Here is a 24,608-nt window from a genome sequence, read left to right as displayed (position 1 = left end):
ATTATTCAAAGTGATCTAGGACCTTCCATGATTAGAAATGCAAATATCTACCCATACCCTGACTCAAATTTCACCCTAAGACACAAAAAAAAGGAAACCTTTTGGCTCTTTTATTTTCTTAGAATAAATGCTGAAGTTTTTAAAAAGAAAAACAAAAAAGTTTTCCTTGTGGGAAGAAACAATTAAATAAATCTATCCATGTGGGGACATTTGGCACCTACCAAGCAAGATACCACACACACACACACACACACACACCCACACACACTCACACCTACACACGCATGCTAATGCATTCACCTGTCAAAGCCCAGGCTGTGTGCAAGCAGTCTCCAGTCACAGCCGCGGGCACTGGGGGCATCAAGACTGGCACAGATCTTTTGGCGGATGGAGGCTGGCAGGCGGAAGGCATAAGGACCCACCTGAGATGACGGCAGGCTTGTTCCTGCTGCAGGCAGCGGTGAATGAGGGGGCAATGTCTGACACACAAGCACAAACAAGCACACACATAAATGGTTCATCCAAATAAGCAGTCTGGAACAATTTAGTTGAGCACCAATTGCATTTTCCACAGTGTCTGTACCTCCTGGATGTCTGTGTGGAGCTGGAATATCTGTCCCTCCCCCTCTACCTGTCTCACACAGATCTTACAGCTAAGCTGGGACACAGCCAGGCTGCCTCTCTCCAGGCTAAAGGTGCAATGTAGGGGCCGCTGGCTCCCATTCCAGATGTGGTAGAATGGGATCTCCTATAATACACACAGCAAAACTGGAGGTAAGCAGGGTTAAAATTAACACACACCTACCTTTGCTGATATTAACATACCTACAAACCTGTGTTTTACATAATGAAGGTATTTGACACTTACAAAATCTCTCCAATTACTCCACACTTTATGTCATAGGTAAATTGTGATTTCAACACATACACCATATTTCTTTATAGACTAAAAGGAAAGAAACATTTTTTTGTGCTGGTGGAATGTCTTTTAGCTATCCCAATACCTTACTAAAAGTTTGGATGATGTTGAAATGTTCCTTTAATTTCGTCATAAGAACTTCTCTCAGCGTATTGTGAAAATCAGAACCTTCACAATCACATCCATGAATATAGCAGCTGAAGTAGCTAAAATGTCCACAACAGCTTATATGTTCTCAACTTTTTATATGTTCTCAACTTTTTCTCAACTGGCAAAAATTCCAGATGCCTCATTAAAAAGACAGTTTGAGAAAAAAAGACAAATTATAAGCTGCAAAACTACTATACTATACTACATACTAGGGGTGTAAATGACAAAACATCTTACCTGATACTTGGCAAGAAGCTTGCTCCTCCAGTGAGAGTGTGGGATGTCATGGATCGACAGTCGCAGGTTGTTGTAACTGTCCTTAAAGAGGAGTGACTTGGGATCCTCCAATAACACCCCACCAAGTGTTCGCTCTAATTCTAACACTTCCTGCATGTCAGAAAAATCAGAGATCAAAAGGAATCATTGTGTTAAGAGAAGAAAAGAGTGCAAATAAGATTGGTGAGTATTATGCTTGATTGACTGGCTAACCTTTAGGGCATATGGAGTGTCTTGTATGCAGTAGACCCTCAGACTGTAATCCAGAGAGAGGCAAGGAGCTCGGGGAGCAAACAGGGCAAGCTGTAGCCTCTTACAAGCAGGCTGAGGAGGAACTGACTGTCCAACCAGACCATAGGTGCCTAAGTGCTCCATCAGTATGTGGCAGCTCTGCTCCTCCAATTGCATGTAACATGGTGAGGACAAACTCTCCTCTCCTATAGTCAGCACCTCCTAATGACAGGGAATTTGAATGGGAATGAGTTATGAAACTGGCTTTGATAAGGGGTGTGCTAGAAGGTGCTTTTTACTGATCTGATTTGATTCTCACCTCCCAGACTCCTTGGTTGCTCTGCGTTTTGAGAGTGAGGCTCCAGTTGGGAATCTCGAGGTAGGCGCAGTGGGGCAGGGTGAGGATGACTGGGCGGCTTAGCAGCATAGCTGAGGGCCCACAGCTCACCACTGGACTCAGGACTGTCTGACCACCCTCTGATGGCAACCTGACAGAAGGCATACAGAAGCAAAATTTATATTATTGGATTTCATGTAATAATGTCCAAAACTAAATAAATTGGTCTAAAAAAAAACTAACAGGAAGGCCATGGTATCCCAAATAACTACTCCTTTCAATTATGGTAAGCAGAAAAAACATCTCAGAATGCACAACATGCCAAACCTCAGGGCAGATAGGCTACAACAGAAGAATCAGAAGAATCTGTTTCACTAACCCTAAATTCAAAAACCCTAAAGTTATATCAATTAATGTTGGTTCAAAGAAAGTTCTTTATTTGCTAATTCAACAACTTTCCAATCAACAGTGGAAAAGTTGTATGCATAGTCAATTAATATTAGTATGAATATGAAATTTAATTCAAAAGTGCTCCACGACAAAACGAAGCAGATAATTAACTTCATCAGTGCAGTAGGTGCACACACAGAGAGACGTCACTGACAAGCTCTACAGAGTCAGAGTGCAGATAGCGGCAGATCCTTCTCCAGCAAAGCTTTTGTTGACAAAAGGCCTTAATGAGACACTTCAAAACAAAAAATGTGGATCAGCAGAAAAGTTGGAACAAAAGCACTAGCAGAGCTGTTTTCATTTCATATTAGTCCTGCTTTCACCTCCTGGGGGCTGAAGTGCTGTCACTTACGCAACCAGTGTTTCTGCAGTTAAAAACAGCCTTGCTATGGCTATAATGATGAATTAGTGGATTAGACTGTTGGCTGTGGCAACAAGTGAAGGTGCAAATGACAGCTAAAAGAAGCCCAGCACTGTGACAACACAGTGTGAGAGAGAGCGAGAGAGAGAGAGAGAGAGGGAGAGGCAAGCCAGCATGAAAAATGGCTACAAATAGTAAAAAATCTGTTAATGTGGCTGACTTACGTAGTCTTTTCCCATTTGTTGATGATGAGATACATTTCATAGAATTTCCCCTGAGGAATGGTTCCTGGCGGCACCAATAGGCTCACACCTGAGACACAGACAGAGAGGGAGATAATTTTATTTGGGTAGGAACTTGACACTCCAAAGCCATACTGAAAGTTGAAATCCGTATTTAAAAGCCATAATTAGAGAAACTGATAGTTCAAAGTGACATTGAATTGCCTGTGTTAGGGATGGTGAGGCGCCCGCCGAGGCTGCCTAATGTGGCACTGGTGCTGTGGCCCGGTTCAGCTAGCAGAGTATGTGTTCGATGCTCTCGTGCACCGCTGCCCATCGTCTTCAAGCTCATGATGTCTTCATCGGCACATCCCAGGCTGGTAGGCAGCTCCAGCGATGACATGGTAGAGGAGTCATACACTTTAATCTTGAGGCTGGGCAGAGCATCCAACAGGGGTGAGTTGGTCATGGGGATCTTGTGGTGCGAGTCAAGTGTGCTCTGCTGCAAGGAGGAGAAGATCGGCCCCCGGAATGTTCCGGCACTAGCAGTGAGGTCGGGGGGAGCTGAGGAGTGCAGCACATGAAGGTTATCTAATAAAGAAGGAAGGCAAACACAGAGAGAACATTTCTCAGAGGACAGAGCAGAAGTAATAGGATTTTCCAGTTATGGCAGGAGCTGCCTGAGAAAAGAAAGCTTTAAAGAGAGGCAAGGATTTGAAAGAGTGCTTATATGGAGGAGTGATTAAGTTGAAGAGAGACAAAGCACCAAAGACAGCAGGGGAAATGCGAGTGAACAGCTGAAGAGAATTAAGAACCTTAGATAAAGCTTAAAAAGAAGCAGTTTATACTGGGTTTAACTGAAATTGAGATGTAATAAGCTAGAGAGATATGGATATGGAGAAACAGACAGTGGGGTCTCACCTTGTCTTGGCGGTTTGCCAGGATGGAAGGCAGCAGCAAGGGCAGATGAGGAGTCGGTGATATCTCCGTGGAAATGGCGACAGCCTCGGCGGTAAGCTAGGATGCCCACACTGAGCACAAGGATTACACACAGCAACAGAGCCCCCACGAGCCTTGCATACATAGCCACTCCTGCCCCGGAATCCACTTAAACCACACACACACACACAGTATTTCAGAGTTTATACTTCTTCACATATACAAGTATACACACATACTATATGCAGATATGTAAACAAGCATAACTTTAATGAAATCACATCACCATTTTGCTATATGGACAAACTAACCTGCTGAAACAACCTTAGACAACCCGTCACTGTCTTACCTACTTTGAATGTTACGATAAGCTGATACGTTTTTTCTGACACCTCACCAGTACACAAGGGAAAAAAGAGATAGGAAAAATGAAGATGAAAGAGGAAGGTAAAACGAGGGCTAAATGTCATAAAAAAAGAATCATGAAGCAATAAATAAGGATAAAACATAAGAGATGGGAGTTGTTTAATTATGAAGAAGAGAAAATGAAGTCAAGATGTGTTGATATGTATGTAACAAAGACTTGTATATAACTAAGTCTTAATTCAACTATATGGCCAAGAGTGTGTGGACACCTGACCATCATAACCAGATGTGCTTTTTGTGCCTATTCAGCAACAAGAGCATTAGTGAGGTCAGGCACTGATGTTGGGCATGGAGACCTGGCAAGCATTCAGCATTTCAGTTCATCCCAAAGGCGTTCAGTTGGGTTGAGGTCAGGGCTCTAGGGAGACCACTTGTATGCTTCCAAACCAAACTCAGCAGGAAATGTCTTCATGGAGCTTGCTTCGTGTACAGATTTGTGCTAGAACCCTTAGCCCTAGTGAATGGAGGTACACTGTAGTAATGGTGGGCAATCATGTGTCTCAAACCTTTTGGCAAAAGTCCACATACTTTTGGCCATGCAGTGTATATGACAAAAGGCCAATATGTAAAATACATGTAGGTCTATATGTAGAACACCCATACATATACAATCGCCTATTTGTATATGTATGACAAATGCACCTATGTAGATGAGATAAAGACCAATAAGTCTACTACAAAGGCCTGTATATATATGACAATGTTTGTATGTAGATGAAAAAGAAGAGGAAGATAAAAAAAAAAATAGCAGCTAGAATATGAGTATAGAGTATGGCATTGATTGGTAAGAGGGCTCAAATGACAAGACAGCAGTGAATCTGGCATTGGTCATAGCTACATAGAACTGAGCAGATGAACTCGGTGCGTTTCTTTGCAGCTTTCCCTGTTGTCAAGGGTCACAGCAATCTAAATATTAGCATCCCTGCAGTTGTTACCTACAATGCTGATTGTGGAGGGCCAGATATGCACTCATTAACTCCTAAATGACTCCAAGCTGTGAATTGAAACTGGTATATGTATTATATATTATTTTTCAGATATGTACATATTCATTTTTAATGCATCAGTCTCCACTGAATAGTGATTCAGCCCCCAGTAGCGTGCTGATATTACAAAACCATCTCATTTTGGTCAAATGCTTTTGTAATTACTTTTTCTGATCGTCTACAGGAGAAAGAGTTTAATCGTATTATTGCCATTACTTCTTTAGAGTTCATTAGGCAGAGAATTTATTATTCCTAAGAATGGTTAATGAGTTTGTAGTTAATGTTTATTTTACGACTAAATCTTACTCAGCCACTAAAATTAGCCTTTTGCTTGTCTTTACGTATTGGATGTGGATGTGATGGGTGTGGTGCCTCTTACAGTAAAAGCATATCCTAGTTCATCTCTTCCTGCTGTTTCATTTATATGAGCTTATCCATGTTCGAAAGACTGTGAAATCGATATTTTTGACCTTTCCAAATCCTGGAAGGAATATCATCTAAAGTATTCTTCTTACTATAATTATGCAATACAAGAGAACACTCTAAGATTACATGGGAAAACAAATTGAAAAAGGGCAGCATGGGTCTAGATTAGACATGAGTGCGTGGATGCACATACATGCACACTGATGAGAGATTTTGCACAGATGCACTCTTGGAGCCCCTCACATAAATCACAGCCACACACACGCAGTGAGGAAATGGATGCACAAACATGTGAAAATGTGAACTTACGATGGTTTGTATGTTCAACAGAAACCTTTTTATCTGTTTGAAACAAAACAAACAAAAAAAAATGAACTGAAGGAAAAATGGGTCATGCATTCAGAAACTTTGAGATGATCTTAATGAAAATTGATGACAACAAACGAAATGAATGAAACAGGCTGGCACATTTAGTAAATAAATCACCAGCGGCACATCCAACAGAGCCGAGGAAGCTGAAATAAAAGTTGGACATGTGTAAACTGTGAAGGAATTAGTTAGTAAATGAAACAGCGAGTGAGTGTGTGGGCTGCATTATTAATGATGGTGCCTAAGAGCAAATCAGAACCCTCAAGTTGGTGCTCAAACACACAGACACACAGCCTGCCTGCATGTTCAGTGAGGCTGTTTTGCAGTGTAAAACTGGCTCATCCACTAAGCACAGAGTATCAGAATAAATCTTCTTCATTCCCTCAGTGTTCCTGTGTTAAGTACCTTGCCTCCTAAAATATCAGCATTTATCCTATTCACCATCTGCGCTCTAACTTATGGAAGTAAGCATAATCATCTCCAATACAAACACCCACACATGTGCTAACGCTAAATTAAGTAAGGAGATATGCCCTTTTAACAGCACTGCATTTTCACAAATGGTGCCCATCTATGATAATCTTCCAATCTAAAATAGCCTGAGAAAGGGACTATGACATATGAAGCTGTAAAATTTAATGAACAAATATTTGGTGAATTAAGAGAGGGTAAAATTAATGTGGTGTAATCAAGTAGCGTTTTTACATGAAGTCCTTCTACCAGGCGGTGGGGCGTGTGTGTTTGACAGACATAATATAGTAAAATATTGAGTAGAGATACTAAACGAACAGAGATGTCCTTGAACAGAGATGTCCTCAGCTCATTATATCAAGCAGCAGCCCGACTGTAGCAATGTACACACTGATGTGGTCAAAATCTAAGTTTTTCTGACAAGATCTAAATTCCAGAGAGCTTTAAGAGTAAAAATCTCACTGGAATTATGTTCAACTTTAGGTTCACACTCTCCCGCTCATACTATGTGTTCTCGTATAATAATCTGTCAGTAGAGATATTTGCACCTTATTTTCACAAAACCAGTAAGCGAAACCTATTAAAAATGCTGCAGGACATATGAAACGTGATAGCATTTGCGACTTTAAAATACAGTCGTGTTGGGTCGCTGCGTTTCTGTGAAAAAAAGGAAGTTTGCACACCTGATGTGCCTGATTCAAGTCTGTTCTGTATTAAACTTTTGAAGGAGTTGTACTAAACATTCAACATTATTGGAAATAAATTATCACTTATTTATCCCAGAAGGTGTAATTCAATTATCTGTGTACATTATTAGCATAAACTGGACTGATCATGATATGGTATTCTTGGTTAACTAAACATAGATAGCTGAACAGCAAAAATTAGCTAAATGGCAACGTTATCAACGTTCATGCATGTTATATATATCAATATACTGTTATATATAACAATATACTATATCTTTCGCAATTAAATCCTTGTTTAATCCAAACAGCAGTCTGATGAAATGGTAATCAGTATGCTGATATATACTCATATATATTTGGTCCTGTATTGGTTAAGTGATTAAATATTGACCCTTCTGATTAGTATTAGACTAGAGTAGACCCTTCCAATAAGCGAGCTAATCCTTATTCCTTTCTTCTATATACAATGAAAAATATATGAAAGCATATATGTTTTTAACATACAATGTGAGAAAGTCTATTTTCTGTTTATTTATTACATTTATTTACTGTGCATTAAGTTAAAACTGGTGTTTTAGATTTTCATGTACGGATTTTAGCATTGTGGACACAAATAAGGGAGTACAAATTTAAAAGAAGAGACAGAAAATGTGTTGTGTAGATATTCTTATATTATGTTTTCATTGTTTACATTTCTGGAAGTGGGGTACAAATCTTTTTGCTGATTCATCCTGCACTCACCCAATATACATGGGTAATTTGTGTAATTCTGGTTGTGCAGCTTCCTGGACTGAGTTTATATTATTTGTGTGTCTCCACTCATTTTCTTTCCAAACTCTTGATCTCATCTCAAACATGCACATCAGGGGCTGTGCTAACTGTGGTGGTCTGGTGTAGTTATTATACAGCTAATTTGTGTGCAAGACACGATAAGGGTGCGAGCATTTAGTCATTGAGCCATGTTAGTGGGTTGTGTGTGTGTGTGAATTGTCCAGAAAGCTGGTTTCTCTCTACAGTTTTATTTTATTTTATCTCCATACAGTTTTATTGCCTCATGTTAAATAGCTTTTCCTTCTTTTCCCTCTCCCCTGTGGGGAGACTAATGCCCTCACTGCTATGGGGAGAGGGAAAACACTGCTGTAGGCTCATAACAAACGACCTATAGCATGGCACGGTGGTTTGAATCTGTTGTTCAGTGTTTGGAGACCTCTGTTTGCCTGAACATGACAAAGTTGCAGTGTGCAAAGTGGCAGAGTGAAATCCTACACAGCTCTTAATAAACTCTCAGCTGCATATTTAACTAGATTGCTAAGGGACTGCTGAGTCTGTTTTAATTTGGCAAGGAGTATGGTGAATCATCAACGCTACTGGCTGTTGTGGTAACCAGTCAATTCTATTTCCATGTGCCTACCCTGACTTCCTGTTTCAAAAGGAAAGCCTTATGTGTGAAGCATTTACATATCAGTCTGCTTTGGCTCTATTTCCTTATGTAGCTCAGTTAAAGATCAGTGTAACTCACAACGGGCACACAGTCCCTCGGTGCAGTTTTTGCTCTCCATCATGCTGCCACTGCAGTGGCGTCCTCCGTTACGTGGGGGAGGGGCCTGACATTCACGGCTGCGCCAGTGTGTGCACTCGGTCCCACATGCTGACCACTTAGCCCACTCCGTCCAGCCTCCGTCCACTAAGGACCAATACACAGCACAATGATGAGGACACAATATATCGCAAAGCACAGTATACATGAAGATTCTGGAAACTTGTGTTATTGTTCAGGTGTGTCGTTGAGCATGGAACATCTGGTACAAGTGAGAGACTCATTATATAATGCGTTTGTGTATATACAAGTAAGTCAGTGATTGACAAGAGTCAGTCCGTTTCACCTGGACAGAGGGTGGTGCAGGTGACTCTTTGAAAGGGTGAGCCCTCACAAAAAGCACCTCCATTAAGTGGTGCTGGATTGGTGCAACTACGTGTCCGTCGCTGCCAGCCCCGCCCACAACGTGCATTACACTCTGACCACTCTGTCCAGGATGACCAGCCTCCACTCACTGAGGAGGAACATGCACACACACAGAGAGACACACACACACACAGATATTATGAGGCATGCAATGATGGAACTAGATTCACTCTGACTTTTTGTCAAAACAGCAGCTGGTCTGGCACTGTGCTGTGAGGCGAATGGTCCAGGTTAACCACAGTAATTGGACAGGGAATGGAACACTGAGCCTTTTTCATGCCATAAATCTGAGTCATGTGTCTATTGGAGCTTGACGTACTGTCTTAAGAGTCTTAATAAGAGTAACATAAATAATGCTATTGTATTAATAGACATCAAACAGCAAGCAAATTTTTAGCTTATTGGTAATTTGTGAGTGATTCCTAACTATGACCACCTTTAACTAACCTGACATTTGTTAGAAGAGAGATTATTTGGTTCGTTACCATATACGATGAGTGTCGCAGTGCTGCTCCTTCGCTTGGCGACCACATTTCGGGCCACACATGTGTAGTTAGCTGTGTCAGAAAGACGTGCCTGCTTGATAATGAGGTCATGGTCAATGGTTATGAGAAAGTTGGAGTCCTGCACAGGATCAACCAGGTCCTCATTCTTCAACCATTCTACCTATGGAATTATGGGAAGAAAATTTAGTTGCAATTTAACGTATTAAAAAATACGCTAAAAAAACATTCAGGAGCATTTTAGCAGATTCTTTACATTTTGTTTTACGTGTTGAAAATGCACTATCCATAAGAACTTATACATCTTTCTATGTCTGTTTGATTCTCAGCAACCTTGAACACACCTCAAAGCTGTTTCAGAAGTATTTGAAGAGGTAGGAGTGCTGTGTTGAAAGGAATGGCCACAAAAGATTAACCAAATTGAGCTGGACTGAAAGGTTCAAAAGAAGTGTTCAACTAAATCCAAAAATCTCTGCAAAGTCCAGCAGGAGGCACAGAAGTGTTTCCCTACAAAATGCCTGAAAAAATTATTGTTTGGCGATTGTAGATTGTTTGGAGTGTGTTTAAGGATGTTGTTTTTTTATGAACAGTAAAAGTTACAGTATAATTACATTTACAGTCACAGATATTAACCTGTGTGCTCTTTACCCTCAAAACAACATATGATGTAGAACAACACAATCTCTGGCTCCCAAAAGTGTATTTTTCATATAACAGCACAGTCTGGAGTGTGTTATTCCACTTAAACCACACTGACTTAGCAACAATTACAATGTTTAATTTATTAGTAAATGACATCACACATTTATTTTTGGTTTATAGTTAGATTTAATTTTGTGGAACATTTGAGAGACAAGTTAGTTCTGTTCTTATGTAAGTCATTCCTTATGGAGTATTTCTGCCTTTCTCACTCGCTCTACTTTCTACTGTTCTCTCTCACTTTCTCTCACTCAAAAAAAATGCAACCTGTCACTTTACTGAGAAATGAGAAAGCATAACCTCCTCTGATCTGAAGACTTTCCTGAACTAGAAATCTCTGACTGTGACGACCAAGAATCCAAGAATCCTTCCACACAGGTTAAATAAATATCTCCTAAAAACAATACCAGATCAGTGATTTTATGTATATATACACTACCAGTCAAAAGTTTGGACACACCTTTAAATTCAATGTTTTTTGTTTAGGGATTTATTTTCTACATTCTAAAACAATACTGGAGATTTCAAAACTATGAAATAACACACATGGACTTAAGTAATCCATATGTAACGACAACAAAAAACAGGCAGTTGTTATTTTAAGACACGAAGGTCAGGTGTTCTGGAATAGTTCTTGCAAGAACAGTATTGTCAAGTGCATTTGCAAAACCCATCAAGCACCATGATGAAACTGGCTCACATGAAGACCATCCCAGGAAAGCAAGACCAAAATTTATCTCTGCTGCAGAGAAGTTCATTTAGAGTTACCAGCCTCAGAAATCACCAATTAACAGCACCTCAGATTAGAGCCGTTATGAAGGCTTTACAGAGCACAAGTAGCAGACATATCTCAATATCAAGTGTTCAAAGGACATTATTGTGTATTTCAGCCGCCTTCAGCATTGTTTTACTATGTAGAAAGAAATAAACATATATATATATATATATATATATATACATACATATATATATATATATATATATATATATATATATATATATATATATATATATATATATATATATACAGCTCTGGAAAAAAAATAAGAGACCACTGCCCAATCTCCAGATTTGAACCCTACTGAAAACCTCTGGAATGTCATCAAGAGGAAGATGGATGGTCACAAACCATCAAGCAAATCTGAGCTGAGTTTGCTTATTTGCAAAAAGAGTGGTATAAAGTTACCCAACAGCAATGTGAAAAACTGGTGGAGAGCATGGAGCCAAAACGCATGCAAATCGGGGTTATTCCACTAAATACTGATTTCTTAATGTTATTTAGCCAAAGCATTAACACAATTTGTTTACAAATTATTTGCATTTTGTTTTATTTGAGTTATTAAAGCTCTGCAAATACTGCATGATCTTGGGTTATTTTAATGTGTTGTCATTTCCTTTAAATATACACTCTAAATAACAATAGTTATATTTAGGAGAAATATTGTCAGCAGTTCACAAAAAATGAAACAAAACTGTTCATCTCACCAATACATGCACCTGGGAGATTATTATTTTGTTCCAGAGCTGTATATATATATATATACACTATATTGCCAAAAGTATTCGCTCACCCATCCAAATAATCAGAATCAGGTGTTCCAATCACTTCCATGGCCACAGGTGTATAAAATCAAGCACCTAGGCATGCAGACTGTTTTTACAAACATTTGTGAAAGAATGGGTCGCTCTCAGGAGCTCAGTGAATTCCAGCGTGGAACTGTGATAGGATGCCACCTGTGCAACAAATCCAGTCGTGAAATTTCCTCGCTCCTAAATATTCCACAGTCAACTGTCAGCTGTATTATAAGAACGTGGAAGTGTTTGGGAACGACAGCAACTCAGCCACGGAGTGGTAGGCCACGTAAACTGACGGAGCGGGGTCAGCGGATGCTGAGGCGCATAGTGCGAAGAGGTCGTCAACTTTCTGCAGAGTCAATCGCTACAGACCTCCAAACTTCATGTGGCCTTCAGATTAGCTCAAGAACAGTGCGCAGAGAGCTTCATGGAATGGGTTTCCATGGCCGAGCAGCTGCATCCAAGCCATACATCACCAAGTGCAATGCAAAGCGCCGGATGCAGCGGTGTAAAGCACGCCGCCACTGGACTCTAGAGCAGTGGAGACGCGTTCTCTGGAGTGACGAATCGCGCTTCTCCATCTGGCAATCTGATGGACGAGTCTGGGTTTGGCGGTTGCCAGGAGAACGGTACTTGTCTGACTGCATTGTGCCAAATGTAAAGTTTGGTGGAGGGGGGATTATGGTGTGGGGTTGTTTTTCAGGAGCTGGGCTTGGCCCCTTAGTTCCAGTGAAAGGAACACTGAATGCTTCAGCATACCAAGACATTTTGGACAATTCCATGCTCCCTACTTTGTGGGAACAGTTTGGAGCTGGCGCCTTCCTCTTCCAACATGACTGTGCACCAGTGCACAAAGCAAGGTCCATAAAGACATGGATGACAGAGTCTGGTGTGGATGAACTTGACTGGCCTGCACAGAGTCCTGACCTCAACCCGATAGAACACCTTTGGGATGAATTAGAGCGGAGACTGAGAGCCAGGCCTTCTCGTCCAACATCAGTGTGTGACCTCACAAATGCGCTTCTGGAAGAATGGTCAAAAATTCCCATAAACACACTCCTAAACCTTGTGGACAGCCTTCCCAGAAGAGTTGAAGCTGTTATAGCTGCAAAGGGTGGACCGACGTCATATTGAACCCTATGGATTAGGAATGGGATGTCACTTAAGTTCATATGTGAGTCAAGGCAGGTGAGCGAATACTTTTGGCAATATAGTGTATATATATATATATATATATATATATATATATATATATATACACATATATATATAAAATACCATCCAGTATTATGTGGACCGTCCATTGTCCATGACCTTGTGTTACTATAGAAACAATAACAGATTTGCGTTTGCACATTAATATTGACTTTACAGCTGGAACTACTGTCTGAGCTGTGCTGTTGTTCAAAATAATGCACACCTTCTGACCAGTCAGCTTCAAGCATCCAACCATGCTGTGGTATAAATTAAGTTATTGCAAACCATTACCCTTCAACATACAATATGTAACAGAGTGGAATGCATGAATGTTCTGCTGAGTTTAGCTACAATAAGTCATCAGTGAGCCTAAGAAACTTGAAATATATAAAGATAGGTTTAAATACTACTGTATTATCTTGTGTGCTCTGAGCAGCTCACCAAGCAGTATAGCAGGAGCTGGAGACACTGGAAGAAACCAAATGATAGAAGAAAAGAGAATAAGCAGAAAGAAGAAGAGGAATTAAGTTAATGTACCTCAGCAGGTGGGATCCCTTCTGGTGGGCGGCACTGCAGCAAAACTTCCTGTTCCAGACGCACTTCCCTGCCGAGTGGCTCCTGCTCAAAGTTTTTCCTGAGGTCTGCACAGTGTGACAGGTGGTATGAGAAGCTTTTAACAACACTAGCCAACAAATAAGCTGAAAGGTCCGCCAAAATTCTGTCACATTTTTCAGTGTAAGTCGATATTACTGGCCTTAAAATACATCACTGCAGGATAAGTGCAAGTTATAGACAGACTTACATGCAATGCGAACGTATGCGCGTCGGCTCTTGGTGGTACCCGCAGAGCTCCAGGCTACACACTGGCACCAGTAATCTTCCAAGCCAAAGAGCTCCTCAACCTGAACTCTGGATACTGAGATGTCTACCTCACGCACCACCAGACCTGAAGCACAGCCACACATATTAACAAGTACAATATAGCCTCACAGTACTAATGAACTTGATTTATATGTCTGTATTAAATAATAAATTGCTTGATGTGACACTTTCACATACTGCTTTCAAAGCTTTTATAAACTAAGCATTTTGCAGAACAGATCCCTGCCCTGACCCAATATGCCCTGTATTGGTATATTGAAACACAACTGACTCTTATACCTGATGTGAAAACATTTCTGAGCATCTTATTTTACATAAAAATGACAAAACCTTATATATATATAAATTAGGAACACCCATACCCCTGCTTTGTGTAATGTTCAAAGCAAGCATTAGAAAGGGAGGAAAAAATGTGATCTCAGTGATTCTGTTGGAAAGAAGGATGCAAAAAAACAAAAATAATCCAGTGAGCAGCAGTTCTGTAGGGCGGTAATGCCTTTTTGATGAGAAAGGTCAGTAGAGAATGGCCAGGAATCAGAACAGGAATCAGAGGCTACATTGGAGACTGAAACTGGACATTTGAAGATTGGAAAAACATTGCCCGGTCTTAGGAACTTCTAGTCCAGATGTAGCATTAAGAGGATGATTGCATGGACCCAACCTGCCTTGTGTCCAAAGTTGAGGTAGGTAGTTGTTGTATAATGTTTTTTTTTTGCACACTTAACACATTGCCCCTTAACACCAATTGAGCATCATCTAAATGCCACAGGGGATCTGTGTATTATCAATTTCCAACAGCTTGTAGAATACATTTTATGAAGAATTGATCTGTGACCCATCAAGTATTAGTAAAGTGTTCCTAACAAAATTTACAATGTAGTAGTAAACTTAGGACATTTGTCAACACTAGTGTCAAAGCTATGGTTCCAAAACTGATTACAAGAACCCAGGTGGTTCAACTGGGTAGTCATAAAAGTGGGTATAATGGCCATTTACCATCACTGAAGTCAACGCAACTATCATTCAACTAATCACAGTTCAGCTATCAACAAAGACCTTTATGAGTAGTAGAAACAGATTGCGCCTAAACACAGCCCTAGAAGTATTCTGTATTAGAATCTTTTATTAAAAAAATATATGTGATCTGATGTTTGCCTGTAATTGTTTTTAGCGAAAATGCTGTGGTGACTACTTCTGAACTGGGTCTGTACCACAACTAGGTCAGTTGCTAAAAATAACATTTGGACCTGCACCAGCTCTGGGTCAGCAGTAACAGTATAATTTGTTCTGAATCTTCACCACCTATATTTTTGAGAACACACCTATATTCTTTGTATAAGTGTGCACAAGGAGTATGAGAGAGCAATGTACCTGTGACCTGGTCCAGGCTCTCTCTGGTGACGTGGTCGTTCTGGTTGACCCACTCGCCGTTGCATTTGAAATAGATCTGGGTGGCGGGAGATGCTTTGCAGGAGAGTTTGACTGGTCTGTTCTTTACAATGAATGTGTCCTCCGGCTCACTCTGGAATTCAGGCAGAGGCTCAGCTGGCGCAGAGGGGAAGGAGTCGGGCAGAACTTCACTGTAGTCACTGCCATCTGCACACAGACAGGAAGAACAAAGCAGCAGTTAAGGTTTTGTGCTAGTTACTGGAAGATTATGAGAGACCTCAGACCTGCCTTATGGCCAATATTGGATCCTTGTAAAAAAAGCCTCTTTATCTATCAGAAAAGCCACTGTGTGGTCCCTGAGACCAAAACTAAAAAAAAGAATGAGCTGTTTAAAACATGTATGAAAATATCTAGAAATCCATTTATATTCTTGGTCAAAGTGCTGTGTACAAATCAATTTGAGAAAGAATATGTTTAGCTTTCAACTATACCTTCACAATGCTGTTATCAGGCTAGCTCTGCAATCAGCCTCAGAAAGAATGTATGTATCACAGTGTGCTGAACTGTGGCTCTTGTATACACTTTAAAAATTGGATTGTACAGCTCCGAACATGAACTGACAACTGTAAATCATTTCTCCTCCATCTTGCTCAACAATGACAACCTAAACAGTCTCCTATTGGATGATGCCTGGTTAACTTTGCTTTGCCATGCATTTTTCTGTCTATGCATCATTCTTATTGATGACCGGCAGGAGGTATGTGTTTAAAGGAATCCAAAAGGTCCTTGAGACACCAGTCACTAGTAGCATTGACCCTAAACTCTGACAGTAGCTTTCTTTCTGGTAAGAATATGCAAAAAATGAAAGTATGCATAGTTCTCCACTGTACTCCTGGAGAAAAAAGCAAACTAGCATAAAAAGGTGTGTGAGTTTGTATCTGAAGTCTGACATTTTTACTGTAGCGTGGCGTCAGTAGCCTGACTCTCTCTGGCTCTGCGTCCCTGGGGAGTGCAAGGAGGCACTGAGCATGGGAGGGACAGGCTGACCTTCCACTGAAAGGCCCAGTGATCACACATTATCCCCTGACATTTCCCCAGTGACACATCTCTCACAGCGGTGCAGCTCATCCAGGGTGCTGTTCATGGCAGAGCCACAACGTGCTGCACCCTGTCACATCCAACACCACAGTGCTCTTAACCTTTTAGCCAACAGCCAAGACATGCACACTCACACACACACACACATACACACACACCAGCTGACCAGCCAACCCAGATGGAGAAAAGAATGCCATGATGAAAGTAGAGGAAAGCTGCCTCGCTGACATACTGTTTGCAAGAGAACCTGTATGCAAAAATAACACACGCTCTCTTGACAACTGATAAGGATTTTTTTTTCTCACCTATAATTAATTGTCAAATGTCATATTAATTAATTACCATGAGTGTTAAAAATGAATGCTTTAAGACAAAGTCCTCCTATTTTTACATCTTCATACAGAAAAAAAAAGAAAGCTGCACGCACTGAACTGAGTGAAACAGAAAAAAGAGTAACTGGTTAAAAGAGATTTTAACATCCAAAAATATTATACAGCACCCGAGAGATTTCCCAGAGAGTCTATCGTGGCATAATTTATTGCAATTACAATACCCAATCCTACTACAAATCATTTTTAAATTGGTTGGAACACTGACATACTTGACTCCTGTGGACCACCAACATCCAAACCATTAGGACAAGAAGGCGTCAATTAGGATGAACCTGCCTGTCTGTCATGTCCCCTATCAATCTCAGCTTCCTCCACGCACACTCCTCATGCAGGAATTCACAGGCATGTGGTTTAGGGGTGTGCCTTTAGATGGTACTAAAAGATGGAGATGTATAATTTTAAACATTTAAATTGCATAGCTTTGCTGGTAAAGAGAATGTAGAAAGATGCTAATATTTTGGTCACATATCGTATGTACAGAAAATTAATCATAGAGAAGAGGCTTTATATACTGCATAAGATAAAGTGAGCATAAAAATGTAAAAATCCATCCTGTCATTGGGAGATTGTATGCTTTAATCACAATAGTGCCATAAGTACTGATACAGGGTGGGTATTATGACTAAAAATATGGCCAAAAGTATGTGGACACCCTCGCAATCACACATATATGTGCTTTTTGAAAATCTCATTCCAGATTTAGTTCCCATTTTCTGTTGTTATCCCCTCCACTATTTTAGGAAGGCTTGCCACTATTTTATAACGTGCCTGTGGAGATTTGCACATTCAGCCATGAGCATTAGCAAGGTGTGGCAACTACGTTGTATGAAGAGGCCTCTCATACAAACTTGGCAAACCATGTATTCATGAACCTCACTTTATGCACTGTCATGCTGGAACAGGCCACTTTAGTTCAAGTGAAGGGAAATTGTGTGCTCAAATACACTGTGCATGTAGCATGAGCAGCCTTCGGAAAGACCTGTTTACTTTATGTTCTTAAGAGGATTAGCATGTTAGCTGTTTGGTAGGTGTTGGAATTAGTTGGCAGGGGCTGGAATTAGCAAAAATAAATTATATTTATTTAGGAATTTAAGCATTGTATAATACAGTGCACAATGTAGGCATGTAAACAAGAAAATACAGCACCTATTAACAACACACAAACATCTTATTGTGTATGCTGCAGGGACAGCAGTAGCTGGAAGGCCAGTAGAAGGTCCTAGCTGGAACTGTCATTTCCATTATGTCTCCATATGTGACAGCGCTGTCCTTTATACCTCACCCACAGAGAGACAAGTCGATGAGACACTCACGCACATGCACACACGTACAGTAGCTGCAAGCACAGACTACATTATCTCCTCCTCCACAGAGTTGTGTGGTCAAACCGACACACTCCCTGTCTGCAGAGCCACACTCATGTACTGCAAAGTACAATAGGTGGAATTCACAAAGAGACATAGTCAATTGAAATCACTTCATGTCACAAACATGCATTGTGCCAGCAACTGACTCAGCCTCTTCACTCTCTCCCTCTTTTCTCATTCCTCTCTTTTTCTTTATCCTCTGTCAACATCAACTGTCATTCTGTGTCTTCTGAGACTTAGACTTCTCTGTCAATAAGTAATTGTGTTTCCTTTTTTGCCCTCGCTCTCTCAATATTGATCGTTGCACTCAAACATGTGCCCCAAATCACACATTGTCTCTTTCTCTCTCACTCTCTCTTTCTCTTTCTCTCTCTCTCTCACACACACACACACAGCACATAACCAGAGAGAGGAGGAAAGGGGGGAGAGATGAAGGGAAATGTGTGAATAAGTGAAGCAGAGAATGTGAATGTGAACACACAGAAATGTTGTTATGTGCAGATGAAGCTGATTGCCTTCATATCACTGCTTCTTTGGATATATTCATTACAGACGCTGATACAGCCCACTGTATGGAGTGTGCGCACACACGTGTGGTTGTCTGGCACCAATCTGGAAGTAGGCACTCAATCTAACGCTGGGCTTGGCCGTGTGGACTCGATGCATGACTGAACACCAGTTAGTTCTGTTCTGGCAAGACTAACCCTCAACCAGTGTGGAAATGGAAGTGGCTGTTTCTAATTTAGATTTCATGCTGAGATGGAAAAGGTCCACTTGAAAAGTAAACAAAGACATGTCTTACTGTATATACACATGTAAATGAGTGTTTTTCTCCTCAGACCTTCTGAGAAGTCACAAAAAATTCAACATGGGCTCACAACAATATGACTAAACTGGTATGAAGGTTAAGGGGAACAGCTGTTCTAAAAAAATGAAATGAAATGAAACAAATCCATCTCACTTCCAATTCACTACAAAAGCAGACAGCATAGAGGATATGAATATAGATATTCAGAGTATTTCCTATTTATCTAGTATTCCTGTTACAATAAAGTGTGTATATAATTATTACACATATTTCAAGACATTTTTATTACTTGCATGCATACATTTTCTTATTCTATTGCCAGATAATTTTACTAAATTAAACTAAATTTTTACTAAAAAAAATAACTAAATTGTGCTAGAAAAGACGAAAGACTTTTGAAGCTTATATTTTGAAGAAAAAAAAAAATTATATAATATTATATATATATATATATTTTTTTTTTAAATATATATTTGGTATATATTTTGGTTTATTAATATATTTTGGTTTATTTATCTTCAAACTGGGTACACTAGACGCATTGAATACAGTATTTGCACCATTAATGCACTGTACTTGTGATTTTTCGGATTGAAAAAAACCCCCAGCAGTCTTCAAATATCTACATTTTGCTGGATTGTAAATTCTAAAAATCCCAAATTTTTTTTTTTTTTTTTTTTGCAAATCTGGGTGACTGACAATATAACACTCTAAGCAGAGGCACTGATGCTAATGAGAGCATAGCTGTAGATGGGAGCAAATTTAATTAACCCGCTGCTGGGAGACAGAAAAAGAGGCGCTCCTGGCTGCCGAAAGAGAACACACATGGTTTGGAGCGCAGCCACAAACCCACAAATATCCATCACAGCCCGAAACCGGCAGCCTACTGGTTGGCTGGAATGGCTGGAGCTCTCTGAATAGAGACAAGCTCTTAAGAGGCCTCACTGCAAGTCTTTTATTACCGTAATGACAGTAAAGTGGCTGAACAGCTTCCTGGCTCTTGAAACCCACCAACTACAGACACACATACAGCCATAATAACACACACTTAAACATGTGTGCCAATACATATACACACAGTTTATTTAAGAAACGATGAAATGCTACACACACTCACACACACCCCAACACATAATGCCACAGAGACAGTCAGACGGTATAATTTTGCAAGCTCCAGAGTGTCTGTAGTTAAACCACGATAAACACTTGCTCTCTTTTTTGCTCTTTCTCTGCTTCTGCATTCATCCTTTAGCTTTCACAGGTGTGTACAAAAGTCAAAGTCACCCCGTTTCAACACAGTGTAAATTTATCATTTCACCAAGCCATAAAAAGTGTGTGTGTGTGTGTGTGTGTCTGTACTATAACCTTCTACATCTAAATCTCAACGGGACACCATCTAAAGAAAATGAGAAATACTCATACTGTTGTTCTGCAAGCTTCACATGGTGTCAACCCCCTTTAACTGAAATAATTAAAATCTGTGTTTAATTATCAAGGAATTAATTAAATTAATCCTGTTAATGTCAGAGGTGATGAGTGAAAACAGATGCCATATGCAATGTAATGGCACTGGGTGAAATTCACACACCTTTACAAATCTTCACTAATGATAATATCATGTTCACATAAGAAAGATCGCACTGTCAGCCTTGTCTAAGTTAGCGAACAGTTCTCCTTCAGGAAAAAGATCTTTACTTGCTTTTGTGGAAATGTGTGCAATCATTATGCTGGATAAAAAGCCTTAGGGTTAGGAAAAGTAAGGTGAATGAAGAGGTCAAGATTATATATAAATGGCTGCATACCGGTTTAGAACACACCTTCACACACTCACACACCCTATAATACTCTGGCTCTTTACACCAGTTGAATCCAAATAGGAACAAGGCAAATTATTTACATTTTAAAAAAACATACAATGCATGCATTTATATCGTGAGCATCAAAATGGATTTTGACTTTCCCACAATGCTTTGTCCTTCTCTCTCTCTCTCTCTCTCTCTCTCTCTCTCTCTCACATCGTCCCCTCCCTCTGTATCACTGTCAATCCCCTGCTGACTCTCCTTCACACTGAGCCTTACAGAATGGAGTAATGCAATGGTAAGGCTTATTATCACTTCAAACTTCTCTCTTTTCCTGTGTCACGCATACACACACACTCACACACACACGCATGCATACGCATGCACACACACACACACACACACAATGTCACATCTCTGATTAAACATCGCATGTTAGCAATCTATTTCTGTCTGCTGCATGTATTTGTGTGTATGTGTGTGTGCGTTTGTACGCATGTCAGGGGTGCAATGACAGAAATGCTTTCCTGGGTTTTTTAGCGTGCTTTATTGACAGGCAAGCCTCAAGTCACAAAACACATAAACATCTTCAAGCACATGTCAAACATACACACACACACACACACACAAACACACACACACACACACACACACACTACAGATACACTAGTCACTGGAGACATTCTTGGTGGGGTAAACATAAATACAGAACTACACAAACCCACACACACTTTGTGATTGTCTGTGTGAGCCAGGAAGCATGTGATGAAACGTGGCTCCTTCATACAGACGCACATGTACCTTGCTGTCCTGTAATCATGACAGAGTGCAGCACTAATGATGGGTGTGAGTGTGTGTGTGTGTGTGTGTGTGAATGGACATGTGTGTTATCAGTGACACCCTGGAACCTGACAACGCACTCCACACTTATCTGACCAGACAGTTCCTTACACACTCTTCACAGTGTGTGTATGACGTGTGTGTGTGCATGTCTCAGTTTAGCACTGACAGAATTATATATTCAGAAATGATTGTGAGCTTCAAAATGTCATTTGGGATTTGCATAAACTAAGGTTGCCACTATGCAGAGGTGCCAAACTTAGAAATAAACACCTGTGAACTGACAACAGTGCGTATTATCCAGGTGTGAAACTCTCCGAGACGATATAATACAAATCTCAATATGAGTAGCACGGGAATACATTTAAAACGGCTATAGATTTAATACAGTGCAATATAAAGCTGCTTCAATACAATATGAAATAGCAGCGAGTGAGGAATAAAACGTGACATGGTGTCATAATCCAATGACAGGATGGTATGGCATGAATCAGATAATTTTTGGATTATTTTCCTCTAACAGCACATCCGGAAGTGTTTCTTTCCCCTTAAAGCTACTGAAGTTAAACTTGATGGAACGACATGTTATGCTTTTTAACCATTTAATATTGTGGAACTTACGATCTTAATGGCCTACAATAATATTTCACTAGGGGTCTCATTTATTATAAAGACGGTCATCCTTTCATTAGAAGAATTTCTTAAAACTGCAAAGCACAACTGACTCAAATTTACTGACTCTAATGAGTCTGCTCTCAAATTGCTTTAATCGTAAATAATAAAGCAGGGCTGCAGTTTGTACAAAATGCACATAATTCTGAAAGCTTGGAGGAGTGTTATGCTTTTAAACAATTTAATATTGTGGAATCTGTGAGGCGAATTAGTTATCACTTGTTATCGCTTACCTTACAGCAGTTATAAACAAACATTTCAGCACATTACAGACAAATAACACAACCTGTCACTTTTCATCCGAAATTGAACACAAAGCTTTAGAATACTCCTTACAGAACACTGATTTCACATTTTCACATTTTTTTAAACTGCCATATACAGCCCTACAAATTAGCCATTGCTGTAGAAATGATAATGTATAATATAACTAGCACATTAATATGGACCGTGATATGATTTACAGCCAGCACTGCTGTTACAGAAAATTAATCAACACCTTCTGACCAATCAGATGCGAGCACTCTGGTATAAAATACAATATACTTAAATAGTATAAAAACAGTTCTATTTTAATTAAATGTATTTATTATTTTCATTTATTCTATTTTAATTTCATTGTATTTTATTTGAATCTATTTTAATTTAATGATTGATTTTCTCAATTAGATAAACATAATCCTCTGAGACAAACTTTAGCTTATATATCTCAGTTCATATTAAGCACAGGAAAATCTCTCACAGGTTGAGATTCAATTCAATTCAATTTATTTTGTATAGCGCCTTTTACAATGAACATTGTCTCAAAGCAGCTTTACAAAAGAAGAGAAACGGAGAACGGGGAGGGGGAAAAATGAAAATTAAAAAAAAAAAACTAAACTAGAAATAAGAATAAATTATTAAATTAAATTATTAAACTATTTTATCCCTTATGAGCAAGCCTGTGGTGACGGTGGCAAGGAAAAACTCCCTGGGATGATATGAGGAAGAAACCTTGAGATGAACCAGGCTCAGAAGGGAACCCATCCTCATTTCTGGTGATCTGGTGACTGAAGGCCAGAGCATATGATTTAAGTCATTCTCATCAAACCATTCATCCTAGAAAAGATCACTAGATAGAAATGTTTCATCAGAGGATAAAGGTGTTCAGTCAGAATAATTTTGTATTGATGTGCGGTAACAATTCCCTCTAAGAGCACAAGGCTGAGGAAATCTGGCAGATAAATCAACACTACACTCTTGCAAGTGACATGTTTTTGTATTGTTTTTATGCTACGTTGGTTACAATCTTAATGGCCTACAATAATATTTGACTAGGAGTCTCATTTATTATAAAGAAGGTCAGCCTTTCATTAAAAGAATTTCATAAAACTGCAAAGCACAACTGACTCAAATTTACTGAGTCCTCTCTCGAAATACTTTAATCGTGAATAATTATGCAGGGCTGAAAACAATTCTGAAAGCTTGGACGAGCGTTTTCTCCCCCTGCTTCTGTACACACACACATGCACTAATGTGGAAAAACAAAAGATATTAAATGTAGCACATACATAATCTGAACAAAAAGTGTCTTTATTAGATTTCTACACCAGGTCCAGAGGCCACGCCCCTACACAGGAAAAAAGAAACACACAGCACATATAGTACTGATGAAACATTGAGGATTGTGCTTGAGGTGTCAAACTTCACTGAGACCCCTGTATCGAATACATTTCAACCTTCCCCAGGTGTGTTGAACTGGTGGAACCATATTGTAAATACTGAGACCTGTTTACTTCCAGTGTATAAAAGTCAAAGGCAGCAGTTTTTACAAGTCCTACGGAAGATGAATATCTTCATCATTTCAACAGGAAACATAAAGGTTTAATCAATACGTTGTGTGTGTGTATGTGTGTATGTGTGTGTGTGTGTGTGTGTGTGTGTTTGCTCCAACCTTCATTATCAAGAGCACAGGGGAACACATTCTGACCCAATGCCAGCCTGATAGATGTATGATAGATATAATAACTGCTACAACTCCAATAAAACTCCCAACTCTTAAAAAGACACTTAGCAGTGATGACTATTCAGAGTATAAATTCCGAGATGTGCACACTAGTGTTCTCAGGTGGTATTTTACTGCTTGACTATTATTCTTTAATGATATTATATAAAATTATTTTAGTATTCAAAT

At 39.7% G+C, this 24,608-nt stretch overlaps 1 protein-coding gene across 3 annotated transcripts in view; it reads right to left on the bottom strand.

Moving 5' to 3' along the window:
* Positions 1-24,608, bottom strand: part of unc5b (unc-5 netrin receptor B) — a 58,002-nt gene that overhangs the window by 4,384 nt on the left and 29,010 nt on the right. Inside the window, exons 2-16 of one of the 3 annotated variants that reach the window (XM_058386237.1) lie at positions 15,442-15,666; positions 13,991-14,134; positions 13,726-13,829; positions 9,700-9,880; positions 9,135-9,302; positions 8,771-8,935; positions 6,032-6,064; positions 3,867-4,052; positions 3,171-3,509; positions 2,949-3,036; positions 1,896-2,064; positions 1,559-1,798; positions 1,307-1,456; positions 584-748; positions 301-479 (exon numbers count right to left, since the gene is read on the bottom strand). In XM_058386237.1, the coding sequence (XP_058242220.1) occupies positions 301-479; positions 584-748; positions 1,307-1,456; positions 1,559-1,798; positions 1,896-2,064; positions 2,949-3,036; positions 3,171-3,509; positions 3,867-4,052; positions 6,032-6,064; positions 8,771-8,935; positions 9,135-9,302; positions 9,700-9,880; positions 13,726-13,829; positions 13,991-14,134; positions 15,442-15,666 (2,536 nt within the window). Of the gene's footprint in view, positions 1-300; positions 480-583; positions 749-1,306; positions 1,457-1,558; positions 1,799-1,895; positions 2,065-2,948; positions 3,037-3,170; positions 3,537-3,866; positions 4,053-6,031; positions 6,065-8,770; positions 8,936-9,134; positions 9,303-9,699; positions 9,881-13,725; positions 13,830-13,990; positions 14,135-15,441; positions 15,667-24,608 lie in introns of all 3 variants that reach the window. The other 2 variants (XM_058386236.1, XM_058386238.1) reach the window with 2 other exon arrangements.

This window comes from Hemibagrus wyckioides, linkage group LG03 (assembly GCF_019097595.1).
Source record: "Hemibagrus wyckioides isolate EC202008001 linkage group LG03, SWU_Hwy_1.0, whole genome shotgun sequence".
NCBI lineage: Eukaryota > Metazoa > Chordata > Actinopteri > Siluriformes > Bagridae > Hemibagrus > Hemibagrus wyckioides.
This window is presented reverse-complemented; position numbering and strand designations above follow the sequence as displayed.